The following is a 19,223-nucleotide window of genomic DNA, read 5'->3' as shown; positions in this document are numbered from 1 at the left end:
AATCAAGATTTAGTAGTAAACTGCTATGTAGTAACAATGATTTGCTTGCTTTTCAGATTTATTTATGTATCTAGTCATGTGTATTTTATATTAATAGAAAACTTTTCAATGAATGGACTGAAAAAAAAAACAGGTGGTGATTGTAGCTTATGATTGATTTACACTTAGTAAAAATTTAGGTGTCTGGCATTTATATATATATGTGGGCTTTCTCTCCTTTTACACCCACCCACTCACCCACCACAACATTTATAACATTAGTCTAGATACCATATTTTTCCTAATGGAAACACATGTATAAACAAAAACAAAACAATTCATTGTGTTCTGAATCCCTAATATGACATACTTTGAACACTGGTCAGGTTTTGAAATGTAACTTTCAATTCTGTACAGTGGCTACAGTTATTATTTTTAATTTTTTCCTATTGTAAAACATTCCACACACATCCAACTGATTTTTAACCAACTTGCATTTTTTAAACAATATTTATTCCTTTTTTTTAAAAGATTTTTCTGAAACCAGATTAATATATATTAGTATATATACAAAATTAAAGTACCGTATATCTAGTACTTTATTTATTCAAAGCAGCTCTGTGTTGCTCACTCATTTATTCGAACATCAAAGAAATGATTTTAAAGATCAATAAATACAGCATTTACAAAGTATTGTCCCTTGTCATTTTATTCATAGCAACCTGACATTGGTATCAATATAAATATATAACAATATAATACAAAGGATGCATTTATAGTTCACTTGGAGTTCAAAAACAATTTTTGCTATTGTACTTACTGTCCTAATTTCCTATTCACATGAATGAAATGTACACAAAAGAAAAAAGCGTCTGGGTATCTGCATATAGATTAAAACGCTGTGTATAAAAAAAGACTGCATTAAATAATATCACTTCCTTAATCAGAAATACTCTGCCAATCTCGAGTCTGTTCTCAACTTTTGTTCTAATGCCATGTATTTATGCGGAGCAGTTTCTTTGTGCCTGAGAGGAAGATAAAAAAAAAATAGCATAAGAAAACCATGTATTCTTTTGCGTTGATTATATCAGTAGGTGGAAAATGAGAAATGATGTATACTCCCGCTGATTCAAATGCCAGCAGAGCATGAAATGTAGCCATAATTTGTTTGTTTTTTGTAAGAGTAATTGAGAGGTTTGTTTCAAAACAAATTGCTTTAATTCCTGTTGCGCAGATGAAAAATGAAACAGTATGGCATATGCAATTGCTGGTTTTTTGAAAAGTTAAGAACCGTCCATTCTGGGTAATGGGGGTGAAAGGTATAAAATAAAGAGGGTGTATATTTTTGAAATGTTATTTTTGTCAATTTGAGATGATAGGAGGAAAGGGCACAAAGTGGGAGGGCTGGCTTTTGGAAATTGTGTCCTTGAGGGGATTTGGAGGGGGGGGGGTTAAACAAGAGAGTTTCTAACCTATTAAGTCTAAGCTCCAGAATATGTATTCTAAACATGGCTTCACTGCAGTAGTTAAGATATTCCTCCTCATCTTCCTTGTTCATAGAAACCTGGTGCTGCTGATACCATTGTTGTTTCTTCTGTAATTCTGTGGTCTCCTATGTGCATTGCATGTAAAAGATTTTCATTAAAACGTGGCAAATTAATTCTGAGCCATGGCGAAAGATTTATGTGTAATCTTGTTCTTCTGTGTTATCAACCTAATGAATTTTAGCAAAGAAATAAAATCTCCTGGGAAATGCAACATAAATTCTGATATATTTGCATCAATGATTCCATGAGTAGAATTTCCATATAACAATCAACTGAAGTAGAAGCACCGACACATAAACACAAAGCCAAAGATAAAATATTTAAACTAAATTGCGGTAACTCCGTGAAACAATCCTTAATTCATGCATGCAATGCTTGAAGCAGATGTCATTTTTGAAAAACAAACAAAAACTTATTACTGTAAAATTCTTTATTTTAGCTGGAATTAATTTTTGCTGAAAAGATTTTTTGAGTGTTTTGTATGGAATTTATTTTAACTAATTTTTGGTGAGTTGAATATAAAATATAGGAAAAAAGGTATATTCGCTGGATTTTATTTTAACTGAATCACTCCTTCAGCAAAAATAAAGTATTCTACATTACTTATGACCCTTAAAAATGGCAATATAGAACATAATTTATAAAATTTGTTTGTGTTGGGATTAATTTGTCTTTACTCAAACCCTTAGGTGATAATGCATTATTAAGTAAATTTGAGAAGCCTGAACAGTTTTAATCACAGCTTGTTGGATTAAGATCTACCTGCATACTAAGTAATATTGACAGCATTACCTTTTCAAATCTAGCTTGGATGAGATTGGCCTTATCAATCAAGCGATGCTTGAGGTCTGCTAAGCAATCCTCTTTCAGAGTGAAGGCCTGTGCTTTGACTATCTTTTCAGGGTCCCCTATCTGAGCTAAGAACGGCGCTAAGTAATCAAGTTCCATTTCTTCACGTCTCATCTTTTCCTCCATCTGCAAACGCTCTAATTCCTTCCTATGCTGTTTGGCTTTCTCGTTTCTCTCTGTGTCATACACAGATATAGAAAGCTCGGACACGCTCTCTTCATGATCTCGGTCGCTCAAGATTTCACGAACCTATGAAAGACAATTTGATAACAATCATAAAAAATTTTAGAAACCTCAAAAGAGCAAAGGTCACGGCAACAAACCATGTAATTAACTATGGAGTAATTACTGTATTACAGAATACATGCAATCAAAAATATTTCTAGAATAACATGATACAGATAATTGAAGAGGGAGAAGAAAGGAGCATTGCTCTTCTTAAAAGAAAATTAGGTTCACAAAATGAAAAGGTACAATCAATATCAAATCGCACTCATGGGAAATGTAATTGCACAAACATATGGAAACACACCAGGAGAAGAATAACAACTGGTTTACATTCAATAATATCAAACGATTTTGTGCTACTTTTTTTTTGCTTCAATCAAAAACACTCAAAATGTCAATTCCAATTGAGGTCAATTTGTCATGAAAAATAAAGAAGTAAATTTCTCATTGCAAACTGCACACAACTGTTCATTGAAGCAGAGAAGCCACCATTATCGGTAATATCAGGGTTTTCCTCTTATTTTTTTCATCAACTTTACATCTTTACTATTGATTGTGTTTTTTTATGAGGTTGTTAACGCTTACATTTAAAGTTTCAATTCATCAGACTTTTAGTAGTGCATAGTAAATCCTGTTTTTATTGAAGTTGATAACATCACCGGGGTAATTATATTCCCAAAACTCAATACTCACTGCCAGTAATGTTCATTGAGCATTTTGCAACAATTTCCCTGACTCCCTACTTAAAGGAAGTCTGGTGAATTCTCACTGCATAAACATTTAAAAATTTTCACTGCACCGCCTCATGAGAATACATAGCTCATGATATTATCATGGTTTGCAGTATATAAATATGGTGGTGTCAACAAATTTAATTTGTTCAGAAATGAAGAAATATCAAATATAACAAAAAAAAACAAATCTTTTGCTGTTGTTGAATATGAATTGAACACCAAAGGAAGAAAACTGATCAGTATAACTATTTACTACATTTCCATATGCTACAGATAAAGGACCAATACAATAGTAAATTCAGTGTCTGTGAATTCATCTGTTTTTTCCACTCCAACAGTTCAACAAAAGTACTATGAGTATATTTTTGAATTATGCAGGCAAATTTTATTGATTCCCCATATGAATTGCAATTTTAGACAAGTTTCCATAACAACCATTAATTCAAGAAAGTACCATTTAGCTGGTTACCTTGGCAACAAGACATTTAAAAATTTGAGGAAATTGATTTCTGAGTCAATGTGCTAATATAGTGGATTACTGACCTCTTCTTCCGAATCTCTGACCATGTTCACTGTGGCCTCTTCCCTTTCTAAGAGATTTACCAACATCTGATAAATGATTAAGTCTTTTGGTTGCTTACTGTTAGGATCAACCTACAACAAAATATTGATGATGATAAACTGGGACTGCAGCAATATGTAAATGGGTAAATCATTTAATACAATAACAGTCAAATCATAGTTGACCTCTGTTATTACAGACTGATGATACACATGTGGGTTCAGTACATGCCCATGCTTATCTTTCTTGATTGATTGAATGTATTGCCATTTAATGCTGAATAAACTATTAAAAAGATCATGCTTCATTGACTTACAAATTAAGCACTATTGTTATTATAGTAGTATATTATATATACCAGTATGTAGTTTTAATGCTACAAATTAATAATGCTTCATGAACCCTCATGGAATTATCACAAACAGTATCACAGAGCTATGTAATTGGTAATCTACAATTACAATGCAAGTGTCTTTTCTGCGATACTTACTTAAAACAACAAAACTATGATACGATCAGCTCAAGATATGAAACTGTTCATATGGTACTTCTGTAGTCATATGAGTTGATTTATCGATAATGACTGTTATGTCAGCTCGAGAATCTAAATCTAATTTCCATGGCAACACTATAGGGACACACATCATGAAAACAAATCTCCACAGTATTGCAGCTGTGAGAATTCAGTTAAGATGTTATCAGTATAAGTATCGTACATAGAAGCAAGAAAACCACATCAATGAGACTCGTATATCAGTACCTGGAATGTTGATGTCATATCGGGAGACATCGTTAAAACAGATCCTTTATCGTTAGCATTTGGCGGCTTCAAGAATTCTCTGGTGGATGCCGATATTTTTGTGTCTTCGTGGTGAAACATTAATTGAATACGATCCTCTGACATCATGAAAATCAGTTCTGCAACATCATCATTGGCGGGCTTTGCTTTATTGCGGTGAAACCTATCAACTATTTTCTGTAGGCAAACATTGAAGATACATACAACCATGAATTTTAGAATCACCACAATCATAGCATATGCTTGAGAATAAATCAAACTATAACATTTGAAGTTACGTTTGTACCTTCCACTAACTGTGTGATTCTAAGAAAATAAATTAACTTCAAGAAGTTCTTTTTCATTTTTTCATATCATCTACCATAGTGTTGTTTTTTCATTACCTGTAATGTTATTTTTTCATCTCCAACATACCTATATGCCAATAGCGTTGGTGTGGTGAATTGATTTTTTTTATTAGTACAATACTTAGAAATATAAGGGATACATTTTGCTTGGCTATTGTAAAAAGACAATCACAGTGCTGATATACATGGGAGACCATACCATCAATAAATATACATTGGAAAATTATTACATAAAACTGATATGTTAATTAGATGCATTTCATATAAATTATCTTACCAGTATTGGCCTGGGGTTGGAGTTTGGATTTGAACCAGCTGGTTCTAGTTTTCTTGGTCTTTTGCCAAACACTACATGGCGATAATAGAGAAAGTCATCTCTATCAACGAAATATTCTGTCATTTCTGTGGCAGTTTCGTCTCGTTTCTTCAGACCATCTACGCGGGCATGATGATAGAATATCATGGTCCTTTCACTTTCTGGTCCTGGTGTTACTGCTTTATAAATATGTTCTGTAACATAAAATACATACATATTCAAAATTTTTTTTTTTTAACTGAATTTTACAAACTATTATCACGTGGTTAAGAGATTCTATATTGTCCTCAAATAACATCGAATGGGAAACTACACTGCATATATGTAATTTAGAAATGTACACTGCATATATGTAATTTAGAAATTGAGTCATTATCATACCCTTTAGATGACGTGATCTACCACTTGCATAGTACTCAGTTACGATTCCCTTTCTATGGTTATGAACTCGTAGTTGCAATTTGTCAAGTCTGTTGGAGTACCATTCTTTAATTCGAACCAACTGCTGTACTGAAATGTGAAACAGCAAACATTGAGAACTATACCTCAATTGGAAATACTAACAAGGCAAATCAAGCTAGTAATTCATGAATTCTATAAGATTACTCTTATGTATACACTGAAAGACTGAACTAATTTTAGGAAATTTATTAGAACATTTATTTGAGCCAATACAATAAATTTAATACTCATTAGAAGTATGCACATTAAATCTGTAGGGGAGAAAATACATTTGAACAAAAAAATTGATTTTTGCGTTTTGCGTCATTTTTTATTCCAGCATTGAGTTGGAAAATGTTTTTCCGAACATCAATGTAAAAACATAATATTTTAGGATATTCAGGATACAGTAAATAAAATTGTTGCTTTATGTATGACAGCAAACAGATGTAGAAAGTTGCATTCCATTCGATAGATGGGGAAATTTAGTCAAGTTCAAAGGCCAAGGTTACATTTTAGAAATTCAAATAAAAATTGCAATACAAAATATACTGTTGTAATATTATAGCACAATTCTCATGCTGAGCCTGCTGAAAATATTATTCATGAGAAGCAACTATACAAATCACCTGTATGAATTGTAATTCTAAATTGTTACACGTATCAATTGATATTCAAAAATTACAATGCAAATTATCTAATTAATATGCATACTGAAGATCCAACAAATCAAACTAGTGGATTGACTCACATTCTTTGTCTTCATAGACAGACAGCTTTGTTACAAGCCCATTTTTATTCAGATACTCAGCAAATTTCTCAAGTTTGGCTCTTTTGTAGAGCAGGGTCTTTTTGCCTGATGGACACCGTGTTTGGAATTCTCTCAAGGTTAAACAGAGTGTTTTTACCCATGAAGGAGGCAGATCTAAATGTTTTTCTTCCTCTTTTTCTTCATCCTGTTAGGAAAATAAATAATTGTTATTGTATTATATCAGACGTCTCAACGAAAGTTCTTTATCCTGTGGCACATCTCCAGCTATTCAGATGATTGGCTTTGAAATGGAGTTCATGAATTGAAAGTATGGTACTCGAAAATGACACTAGAGGCCACCCATAAGGGCAGGCTTGTCAGAATATATTATGATGTAACGTCTGAGGTAATAATAGGCACACTGCTGTGTGTACATTGATTGCATTTTATAGAATTTAATAAGATGAAATATTCAATGTTTTTTATATTCTATGCATAGAGAACACAGCGAATATAATATATTTGTCCATTTCACTGCATCAGGCTATTAAATTGGAGGTGATGAGAATTTAAAGTCTGTCTTTTTAATTCAAGGATGAATTCAAAATGGATACATAGTGATACAATTATAACGTATGAGTGAACCATTTAGAATATGGAATATTCACTGGTTTATATTTCTAAAACCATTATTGAGCAAAAAATCTAGCCACAATGACAGAATTACATATATAACCAGTTGAAACAGCAAACATATAATTTGTCTCATATGCCATTTTTCTTTCAAGATTTCAAATGATCCATTCCTATGTTATAATTTAAAATTCAAATTAAATTTGTTTTTAAAAATTTAAAAATAAAAAAGTGTTTCAAAGTTTAATGTTAAAATTTGTTTTTAAATTTTAAAGTTTTTGCACCAAGGAGTGATGATTGATTTCCTTCATGTACAATCAATCAATAAAAATAGGTGTAAATATTACCGCATTATTCAGTTTCAAAATTGCTATGTTGAAAGTGTGATCATTTTTTTTTTTAAATTTCTTATAATAAAATATAATAAAATATTACTGGGCTATTTCCTACTAAAAAACATAGTATGATCGAATAAGATTTCTGATGTTTTACTTTAATAAATGTAGCAGCCAACCATACATTTTTAATGAAGGACAATAAGAGATATAAAGCTAAAGAATAATTATAATGCAGCATTTATTTACATATCTCATATGTATAAGAGAAAGCACCATATCATCATCAACTCCTACCTCATCATCATCAAAATCCAGAGCATCTTCCTCCACTTCGGGTATCTGTAACTGTGGCTTCTCAATGTGCGGGAACATGTACTCCCATTTCGAGCAGTCTCCTAAATCAAATATCAAGTCCTGTGAGATAAAAAGAGTCGCTGATGAACTAATGCAATTAGTCGAGATAAAACAACTCTAAAATGTCAGCTCTCTCATGACCTATTTTCATGTCATTGTGATTAATAATACTCAAAAATACAATCACGTTTTTTTCTTCTCTAATACTAGAAATGCATATAAATCTAATTTCCACCAAAACTCATCAATTACCTGGCTTATTAGTTAACTTTGTATCACCCCTATTTAACTCAGTAATTACAGAGAATATAGGCAATGCTAGCACAGTAGATCAAATAACAAATTGAACCACACAGAGGTATGGAGAATCTTCACATGTATTATTATGATACTGATTTATTATCATATTACTTTCATGACAAATTAGATAAGCTTGTCACGTCTGTCAAGCAGGCAAAAGTTTTTTCCTAACTTATAAAAACTTATCATTTGGGAAATGGTTTTACAGTATTTTAAATAGCATAAAATGATACATTTGAATGTGTAGTTTTGATTTATTCACACTCATTCATATATGATGTGCTCACCTGTAACACACCTCGACCAAACAAAATTATTTAGTGATCAAATATAAACCAGGAAACATAAACAAAATTATGCTTTACAGCTGCAACTTCATTCATTCCCTGATAATTGAATAAATTTAATTTGCTTGTGTTTTTGTTCTAGAGATTGCTGTTGTGGAGTGGAGAAGCACTAAGTCAATAAAAATAACAAATATTTCTACCAACCTTGCATCCATTAGAGCAATCCTGCATACACACCCAGTAGTTTGTGTTATTCCACAGCGATTCTATACCAAGGAAATTATCATCATCTGTTGGGAAGGAACCGCCCGACAATGGTTCAATGAAGAAGTTCTCTGGGACTTCACGTTTTCCTGAGAGAACCAACACCCAGCTGTGGATACGCAAACCAAACAGATCATCAGGTGGAGGCTTCTCTAATTCCTGCAAAGATGGATGTAATAATGATACATCACTTGTATTCTATAGAGCATAACTCATGACAATGATTCATTGCAACACCATGCAATTCAATCCCATGCTGTAGCTGGATGGAGTATTAATTTTAAATGTAAGGGAAGTAATTGGGGACACAAATCAACACTGTTGGGATCGGAAGTTGCTTATATTTATGCGTTTACAGACCTCTAATTCAGCAAGTATCCTCTGTAATGTAAGTAATGTAATAAAGTAAAAAGAAGAGCAATTTTAATAGAAAAAATTAATGCTACTTGTCTGACTTTCAAAAGTAATTATCTATTACATGTTGTAACTAATTATCTCTCACAACCCATGCTTAAAACTCACAGCTTGTTTTTCTTCTTCCTCTTTCCGGATCTTCTCCCTTTCTTTCTCCTGCTCTTCTATTTTTCTCTGTTCTTGTTTCATAATAAACTTACTCCTTAGATCTTTGGCCGGTTTCACAGTGTATTTCTTGGATTCTTTTGTTTCCTCTTCTTTTTTAACCTAAGAGCATATAAAGCAATTAAAAAAATAACAAGCGATGCATGACATAGTCCCTGTTAGTTGTCAAATTTAAGATATATAGTTTTGTTTATAGTAATATAGTTTGAACATAAACATGTCAGACATATGGATCCAGAAGATGATGCCTGATTAATACAGTGATTATGATGATTTATTGACATTAAAATGATTGACATTTAGTCTTCTTGTCCATATTGAGAGATCTTGCTCTAAAACAGCATTAATTTTAACAAAATGGCCATCAGTCAGCCATTTTGAATTGGATCGTCGAACCAATACAAGTTTGAACGTAATCCATTCATAAACGACCGAGATCCGGTTCCAGAAAGACAGAAATGCTTGATTTTTGATGATTTTTAGCACAAAAAAAGCTACCATTCGGCAGTTTGAATTGGATTATCAAACAAATACATCAGTATATCTATGACATGATGTATAATGAATATTTAAAATTTTAACATAATCAGCATTTCAGAGATATGGCACTAGAACCAGCTTCATTTAAACAAAATGACCGCCAGTCAGCCATTTTGAATCAGATCTGAAAAATAAAATGTCAAGGTCCTATAATGTCTAATGTATGTACCAAGTTTGAACAAAATCCAACTGTGAACAGCAGAGATCCAGTTCTAGAATGCCAGAAATGCTTGATTTTCATTATTTTCCAGCACAAAATGGCCGCCAACAAATTGATATGTATATAATATTATGTATAATGTATGTGTAAAGTTTGAATGTAATGGGTCCAGTTTAAGATATAGATCCGGCTGCACGCACAGACACTTTTTGCATGGACACACAGAAGCTTTAGGGAGCTGAAAGTCATTTTGCATCAGAACAAATGCATGTTAATTAATTAATATGTGTAACATAATGCACAATGTTGTTGTAATGTTTGATTGCCAGAAACAAGGTTTCGAACAGCATTCTTTAACAAGTTTTACTGATGCTGTTATGTACCATTCATATTGGCTGTCCTGTCCAACTTGGCTTTCACCAGGTGATGTGTTAATACAAATTTTTTGTCATTTGGAATCCAATCTGAAAAAAATTATGTTCAATGAACAGCTGTACATGTATGATGAAGATGATGGCAAAAATTCTTGATTTTGAGAAATTTTTTGTAAAAACAATGGCCACCACAAATGTAAATATGTGTGACATGATGTACCTATGACATATATGTACAGAATTTTAGAACAAGATTGGTCAAACCATGTCAGAGACTCTGAAACAACAAATTTTAAGCACAAAAATGACCACTATTTTGCCATCTTAAATTGGATTGTGAAACGAATTAGCGAATATATGTATCCCATGACGTATGTGTGATGTTTGAATGTCAGTCCAGGCATGTTTAGGATACACGTGAGGGATGCACTGATGCACAGACACCCACAGAGGTCAGTTCATAAGTAACAAATCATGTCATGACATGAGAGTTCACGAGGCTCAATAATAAACAACAATGAAAAGAGTCAGCCTTTGATTTCATTGAACTAATAAAAATAATTTCATTTCATCTTTCATTATGTTCATCAAGCTTTTAAAGTTCTTGAAAATATTATGGGAATGACGAGTTGAAGTTGTCTGTTGTCAAACTATGAGAAGAATGTGTGAATAATTTTTTTTCATTTACCTCTTTCTTTTTCTGCATTAGGGGGCATATTTCTCTAGTTTCATCACAAAGACACATTTCTTTAGTGGCATATCCAGATACTACATACGCATCATATCCAGCTCCCAATAAAAGCGAACACAGCAAAGTACTCATTTCTAAACAGTGGCCTTTTTGTTTGGCTAACACAGTGGCAGGGGAAAACAAAGTCTTGGGCTGAAAATAAAGTGTAAATTAACATTTTTATTTGCAAATATAGTTAGCATATCAAGGTAACAGAAATGTAGGTAATTATTTTTGACTGATGATTACAATCAGAGAATAGACGTTATTGACTTATAAGATCTGTGCATATTTGTAGCCAGACATTATACCGGCTTTTATTTATTTTCATCATTGTTGTTTTGATAAGTCAGTATTTCGCTAAGAAATGTATGAATCTGATGAGACCTCAATCAAAATATAGTTTTTGTTGAATTGAATATTGAATTCATATGAATATCCTAACAATAATAAATATACTTGAATAAGAACAATAATTTATTATTAATACACTATCCTGGTGTCAACAAGGCATCAACAGACCTAACCCAATATTGGCCAAAAAAATTACAGGAGGGGCTTTGGCATCCGTACTGAGTGCGTGGCATGCTTATAGTTTTTCAAATTTTGTTGTGGGTTTGAGGTGTTCCCACGTCCACCAAATACATACTGTGGGACTGTTTAGAAATTGACTTACCAATTCAATGGGAGGAGCAAGAGGCACAAAGGTTATGTAATCAGCAACAAATTCTGCAGCTCCATCATAATCGTACATTTCCTGGTACGGCAATAATGTTGGTCTGATTGTTGTACAGACAAATTTCTCAACTCCACACTCATTCAATGGGTTCAACAATAACGGTTTGCGATCTCTGTACAGATGAACAAACTGTCGCCTAAAGTTTTCGGCATACTGTAGTACTAATGTTTCTTTGTTGTCATTTTCCTTATATGATAGTGGATAGGCATCTAAGTTTTCAAATACGGGTCTGAGTACAAAAAATAAATATATGTTAGATGTAATGTTTCCGGAGGGATGAAGTATACTACATGAATAAAAAAATTTCACATATGTTAAAAATGTTCACATATTTTAAAGTCCCTGTGACGTCCTGTCTTACAGCAAGTCTCAGAAGTATTGGGGCAGCCAATTTGCAAACTGGCTAGCGAATTGGCTAACTGCTTGGGTTTTGACTATACAATTGGCTTTCAAACCTCGCTGGCTCCGACTCGTGGTCGCGTCCACTCACATGTGAAAGTAGTTTCCCTGGTCAGCCTGAGAATGGCCACAATCATCTGTCGTACAAGTGATAATATGATCAATGCGATTAATCTGCCAATATTTACTATATGGAGGTAATGGTAGCTATCTTGAATATTGATTGAAACTAAATAAAGAGACAAGTTGAGAAACAGTTGCCTACGAATCAGGGAGAAAATAAATTTTAACATCCAAACGATTTGTTGGGGTAACATTAAACCAACCGCTAATAAAATTCGCCTCATTCCTCGTTTTTGCGTGGTCAATCCCTTGTATACGAACATCTCATTACACAAAGAATATAGAACACTTTCCTTGGTATATTTGAAAGCGAAATAGCCATCCAACTATAGTATGACAGTCCCTAATGTTACATAGATTCACCCAGAGTGGGCGTGACCACAGGACAGCACCAGTGAGATTCGAAAGCCAACCATTCAGTCAAAACCAAAGCAGTTAGCCAATTCGCTAGCGAGTTTGCAAATTGGCTGCCCCAATACTTCTGAGACTTGCTGTAAAGGGCTGCAATCATTGCACAGTGTACATTGAAATTTCATGTCACCGAACATTGTATTTTACGTTGCATGGAACCATATCAAACATGATGTGTTGTGAGGACGACCTTTTTCAGCTACAAAATATCCTGATTTTCCCTGACTCATGCAAATTTGTCTCTACCTAAATTAAAGCAGGTACAGTACTCTTGGTACAACAAAGGCATTCCTTAGTTATAAATTTCACAATTCAAACTGGCCAATTGAATCACAGTGGAACATTTTCAAATGATGACATTGCACACTGTGCTTGTCGATTGGCTGGTTTGATTCAACTAACTTTAAAATTTATAAATATTTATAAAGATGAAGGAATGCCTTGGTAGCACCGAGAGTATGCATAGACAGCCCTTTCAGAAAAGCTGCTCAAATATTTTATTTCTCCTTTTACCAAAAGTTTCATACAAATCCTATTGAGTCAACTGTATTGGCTATAGTAATTGTGCCACAAAGCCAATCAGATGATACTTAATAAATAAACACTGCTTGGATTGATAAAAATGATATATAGTAGATAATATTTGGTAATTGTTGTCCTAAGTAACTATTAAAAATACCTAGACATTTCGAGCAATGGCTCTTTATCAATAGCATAGAAGTAAAATAGTTTACGTCTAGCTATTTTGAATATTTACTTAGGACTACCAAATATTATCTGCTATATATCAATCAGATGATACGCCTACTATGTACATGCAACCGTGTCATCTCCCTTTCAGAAGGATGCATTTATCCGCTGTGATATTGATCCTGACTGGTCAACAGCAGTTTTAAAATTTATAAATGTAATAAACTTTGGAAACAGATTTTCTGAAAGCACTGTAATACAGATTATATATTACAAACCGAAAAATATATTAAAGTAGCATATGTAGAACCAATTAAAGACATTAATTAACACTTTCTTCTATGCTATCGATAAAGAGCCATTGCTCGAAACGTCTAGCTATTTTTAATAGTTATTTAGGACTACGATTACCAAATATTATCTTCTATATATCAATTAAAGACATAATGTGCAAGCTGCCCGATCTGTGCAAATATTTTCTGAATAATTCCAACAATATTCCAACCAGTTTATAGTGACATTGTGATTCTCCCAGTGATTAACATACCCATGCGTAGCATGAGAAAACAATTGACCGACGTTGCATTTTGTACTATTTGTCACTGAATCTAATTCAGCTAACTTAAACACTCACAAATCTATCTTTGGGGGCTCTATTTTTATCTTGTCCAGCTCCTCTCTCATGGCTTGCACATCTTCTGATTCTTCCAGTTCGGCCTCTGTCTCCTCCTCAATCGTCGGTGTTTGGTCAACGTCAGCAGTTGATTTCGATTCACTCGAATCTTCTTTCGTTTCCTCAAGTAGGCCGTCTTCGACTGGTGTGTGATTTTCTTCGGACATGGTGAAAAAGAGGCAAAATAGGACAATTTATCTTCACACAAATTTCAAAACACAAACTTCTGGAGCCTTGCAACGTCTTTGGGTAACTGTGTACACCTTCACTTAGTTACTGTTCCGTTAAATAGTACCACAGTTTTTTGCGTTTTTAACGATTGTTTGAAATATTGTATATTCTACATGGTTATCTGGGTTAAAATAATTATTTTTCTAGTAACAAAATGATGATTTGATTACCGTGTGATAATTTTGATTGTTTTTGTATAACGTATGAGCTGGCGGATGGATATAAAATGTAAACACTGCACGCACTTAGCAACGGGTATATTACCTGGTTCGTCACTTCCTGTCTCGGAAACATGACGAAAAACAAAATGGCTGCGCACATGTGTTAAGCAAGTGGATTTTGCACCGCTCAAACTTGCGACTCGTAATAGCTGTAGCTGAGTGTCATTACATTCTAGTCATTTATCTACATTGGTTGAGTGTTAAATTAACTAAAAAGGCGGATTTTAACATGGCAGAATTTGCTCGATCGCTGGAGCGATCATTGTTGACACATGCACGTGTCTCTGTTGATATCGAGAAGGGAGATTCTGCACTTCGAATTGGAGGTAGTAGCCTAGTTTTGTTATTGCCTAGTGTTCTTCTCGTTATTTAAATTCAGTAGGAAAATTTGAAACTAATCGAGACATGTTGATAAAACGCTTACTATTTTATTGCTTTGCCTGTAATTATGTAGGCAAGGTGTAGTTGTGTACCCAATCACTTGAGGTTTTCCTGTCTGTCCGTCGGTGACGACTATGTCGTCGACGTTTTTGTTAGCATTTTCTCGTGTCTTTGAGGTAATCACGATTGTGAAGACAGCGTTCGGCTCGATTCGCGTTCGATTGAGGTACGTTTCGCGTTCGATTGATGTACAAATTGAAATATCTATAATTTACACAAAAGTTTATATATAGCATATTTTGTGTAGGAAAAGGGAAAGGAAAAATAATGATCAACTTATTTTTTCTGGAGAAAATCATGGTTATAAATAGTCCCACAGTCTCGCTCACATCGGCAGTCATGTGGGCTCAAACAAGTATGAAATAGCCCTAGAAACAGAAGAGAAATGTCTAAATATGTTTAAAAGAAAATGAATCTTATGTAAAAAATTATATAGTCTCGAATTATCACCACTCAATTTAAAAAACAAATAAAATCTTTGAAATAAGAACGTTGATGATGTTTTTATTTATAATTATTGTCCTTTGACCTTCCGCGCATTCGCAGACGCGTCAAGGAACTGTCATGCGCACTATAAAATTATTTATAACCTTGATTTCCACTGAAAATACTAAATTGATTATTTTTCCCCGCACAAAAATATTGTTAGATAAGCTGAAATTGCTATATATCAACATTTGAGTGAATTGTAGGTATTTCAGTGGACTTGCAATTGTATGTGAATTGAACGCAAATCTAACACGAGTCTTCACACTCATGAGGTAATCACTAATTTTTCTTTTGCCCAAACTTGGTTATATTATGATCAATTAATCTATAATCTAACAGTTTGTAAACACTGAGAAAACAAAATCATGGTTTTCAATAAAAATTGTACTGGGTTAAACAATAATACTATCTTCTTCAAGGGAAAAGACAAACAATTTTGGTGACCAAAAATTAAAATTATTTTTAACTTTTCTCACTAATAGATACATGTGTTATGCATGTGACAATGAATGATAACACTTTTATAGAAATTTAAAAGAAATTTCAACAGCATAGCACCATTATTAGTATAAAATGATAAGTGTTCATGCGTTCGATTACATTCATACTTAACAAACAGACCATGTATGATGACTTACATATGCACATCAATTTTCATTACCATTTGATGTATGGCTGTCTGGCAGCCACTTCGATCCTCAAAATTGCTAAATTCTAATACTTAAACATGTATAGATCCGTTTTACGCAGATAAACAGGGCAATTTTATTCAAATTATGTATCATGATCATGCATATTGGGTTACAGATGTATGTCATATTTTTTTCGAGATTTGAACAAAAATGGCTGACTGGTGGCCATTTTGTTTTTATTTATGTCCATGCCAATTCCTCACTAATATAATGCCTGATTCAGTTGAAAGTTTGCATACAAGTGCAATGTACTATACTCTTAGGTAATGTCGTAAGTTGTGTTGTTCTGTGATTTGATCATGCTCATTTGTTGAATTTATGGCCATTTTGCTTGAAATCGCAGTTTATAAACATGTCTAGAACCATTTGGGTTACAAGTGCATGCCATTTTAACATCTGTTTTTGTGAAATGGCTTGCATGATTTCATTCAAACTCAGTGCAAGGATTCTGCATACTGGATTTTGGTTTCATAGTACATGCCAGCAATGCCTGATAGTATGACAACAATATTTAGGGACGACGTCAAAAGATCGATGTCGGATTAATAACTTATTTGCTTTAGTTTGGGGGGGGGGGGTTTGACCTCAAAAAGTTTCCATCCTACAAAAATGATTTTATTTTTTAATAAAGTCAAAAAAATCTTGGAGTATTTGTAGTTCGTTTTATTTTTCTATCCAATCATGGACAGAAATAACAAAAATTGAAAAAAAAAAACTTGAACACATCCAAGACGAGAAAATGGTTTGGTTCGAGTGAAAATATGTGCGTCAAATGAGATGCATTTATTTGTAAAGTCTTTTTACACCCACCCGACAACCAACTGCTATGCCATACTACCGGTACTGTCCGATTATTAATTGGTATTTAATGGTGAATGTAGTCTGGCGCCATGATCAATATTTATCAATTAAGTTTCAGTGGGAATAAAGCTTTTTATCCTACTTGAACTTTTGATGTTGTCCCTTAATAGAATGTATACCCACACTACTGGATCACTGCTAGTGATGGAATTTGGCATTAAATACAGAACACCAACTGAACATTGCCAGAGAGAATATAGTGCCTTTTGTCCTTTCTGTTTTGATTTTTCACTACGGCTCAGTATTCTGAGATACAGGTTTTTATTATGTCACACACCAAAACTACTTTTATAACTCACTTTATAACAAACAACAGAATGTTATATGCTATATGGTCTTACTTAAACATTCAGTACACAACAGAGACTGTGCATTGCTAAATGCTTTTTATTCACAGGGTTTATATTTTGCTGTTCAGTGATCAGTGAAATCGGCTAAATTAAATTTACACAAACATGTAACAGAACACATTGTTGCCCTGGAAAATGCATGGTTAAAACTCAGTTCAGTGAATACGCTTCAAATATCAAAACAGTGGGTGAAAATAAATGTTTTTATAGTTTCAATCATTACATTACATATACATTCAGGGACTTTTATACAGAATTATTTATTGAGGCACTTTGATATTAATTGTGTCTAGATTTTATTTTTCCTGTTTCCAATTTTAATGCTTCTTATTTTTCTCTTCCATCATTCTGTAAAAACTATATACATGCCACATTTGATCAGAGTAGAGGAAACACTATGGGTCAAATACCTTAAAAATGAACAATGCGCCCAGATGGGTTTTGTAATTTACAGTTATGCAGCATGTGTTTGTGTGTGTTTAGTGAAATAAAGCATGTATTTCCATACATTAAGGTTCCCAATACAAGATTAACTCATAAAACTGCCTATAAAACTGGTTAAAACTGGTTAATAATAATATCTTCTTTCAGTTTGTGAAGTGACTAAACTAGTTTGTAATAAAAACACTGTACATTATCCTCCATAGCAAAAACTATTTTATCATATTAGCAGACACCCAGTTTTAATATTAACTTATATAATGCTGTTTGATATTCTTGACGGGAAACGCAAATAATGGCTAAGATTTGTTTCACACATTTAAAACATAGCTCCCATCACAAATCGAATTCAATATACATGTACAGGCAAAATAATGTTTAAATGTGTTGAGTATGGATGTGGAATGAACTAGTATTTTTTTTTTGGGTGGAGAAGATATTCTAAATTGTTTCCCATGTGTTAATGTCTCATATAACCATTTCATTTCACCTGCTGAAATCTTTTTACCATTGCCTATGAAATTGACACACCTCTTCTCCATGATGATGAGTGTGATGGTGTTGAGTGGTTATTTTTCGTAACATTGAGACTGGTGGGGTGGGGTGGGGTGGGGTTGGCGATATAGGTTTTCATATATTAATAGTCCAAGTATGATTTATCAGGGGTGGGGAGCTCCAAATTACCACTCAGTGGTCATAGACCAGTATGCTGTGTATTTTTGTATCAATAATTATAGCAATTATTTGTTTTTAATTTTCATAAATTACATACTATATTTATAGCAAATGTACCTACATGTTCTTGCAGGTGTTGCCAAGCAACTAACAGCCATTATAACTGAAGCTATCGATGGCGAGTATGGGAAAATACTTGAAAGTGAAAATACTAAACAATTATTTGGTTATGGGAGAACTGAACAACTTGACGTACCATTCCAGGATTTTTTAAAACATAATGTAAAAATATTTCTGAATGACAGTGAGTCGGATTCAGAGGCACTGAGGTGAGTTTCATATATTATACATATTTTTTTCTATTTTTACTTCAAAACTTGACCAAAACTTGTAGCCAATAGGGAATGATTATTAAAATTATGTAAAAAAAAATGTTCCTAAATATGTGCAAAATATGTCATCAATATAATAACTCCTACTCTTTGTTGGATTTGGCAAATGAAGGCGTTTAAAGAATATATCTGTCATCATGTGATATATTTGTGATTATGCAAATGAGATCATTGGTGTGATGTAGTCTGTGCGTTTATTTCCGGAGTGTTTCAGTTGCCAAGCGTCATTTACAAGATGCTGACCATAAGTATTTAGTGTTACACTGAAACATCTTGGCTACTC

General features: G+C 33.2%; 2 protein-coding genes across 2 annotated transcripts in view; one reads left to right on the top strand and one right to left on the bottom strand.

Annotated features, from left to right (window-relative positions):
- Positions 1–670: 670 nt before the first annotated feature.
- On the bottom strand, positions 671–14,392 carry LOC100366728 (dynein regulatory complex subunit 7-like). The gene is made up of 14 exons (XM_002741310.3): positions 14,109–14,392; positions 11,789–12,080; positions 11,071–11,265; positions 9,252–9,410; positions 8,670–8,888; positions 7,819–7,938; positions 6,554–6,758; positions 5,743–5,871; positions 5,323–5,555; positions 4,660–4,875; positions 3,881–3,991; positions 2,319–2,624; positions 1,452–1,591; positions 671–1,004 (listed from the first exon to the last, which is right to left on the bottom strand). The coding sequence occupies exons 1-14, from the start codon at positions 14,312–14,314 to the stop codon at positions 923–925; spliced, it is 2,613 nt and encodes an 870-aa protein (XP_002741356.1). The 5' UTR covers positions 14,315–14,392; the 3' UTR covers positions 671–922.
- A 275-nt stretch (positions 14,393–14,667) lies between these two features.
- Positions 14,668–19,223, top strand: part of LOC100378145 (tetratricopeptide repeat protein 27-like) — a 42,929-nt gene continuing 38,373 nt past the window's right edge. Inside the window, exons 1-2 of the mRNA XM_085493045.1 lie at positions 14,668–14,925; positions 18,682–18,877. Of these exons, the coding sequence (XP_085349171.1) occupies positions 14,829–14,925; positions 18,682–18,877 (293 nt within the window). The 5' untranslated portion in view covers positions 14,668–14,828. The remainder of the gene's footprint in view (positions 14,926–18,681; positions 18,878–19,223) is intronic.

The sequence above is a fragment of the Saccoglossus kowalevskii genome, chromosome 2, assembly GCF_978046115.1.
Source record: "Saccoglossus kowalevskii chromosome 2, keSacKowa6.1, whole genome shotgun sequence".
NCBI classification, from domain to species: domain Eukaryota; kingdom Metazoa; phylum Hemichordata; class Enteropneusta; family Harrimaniidae; genus Saccoglossus; species Saccoglossus kowalevskii.
The sequence above is the reverse complement of the archived record's forward strand: the minus strand, read 5'-3'. Positions and strand labels throughout refer to the sequence as shown.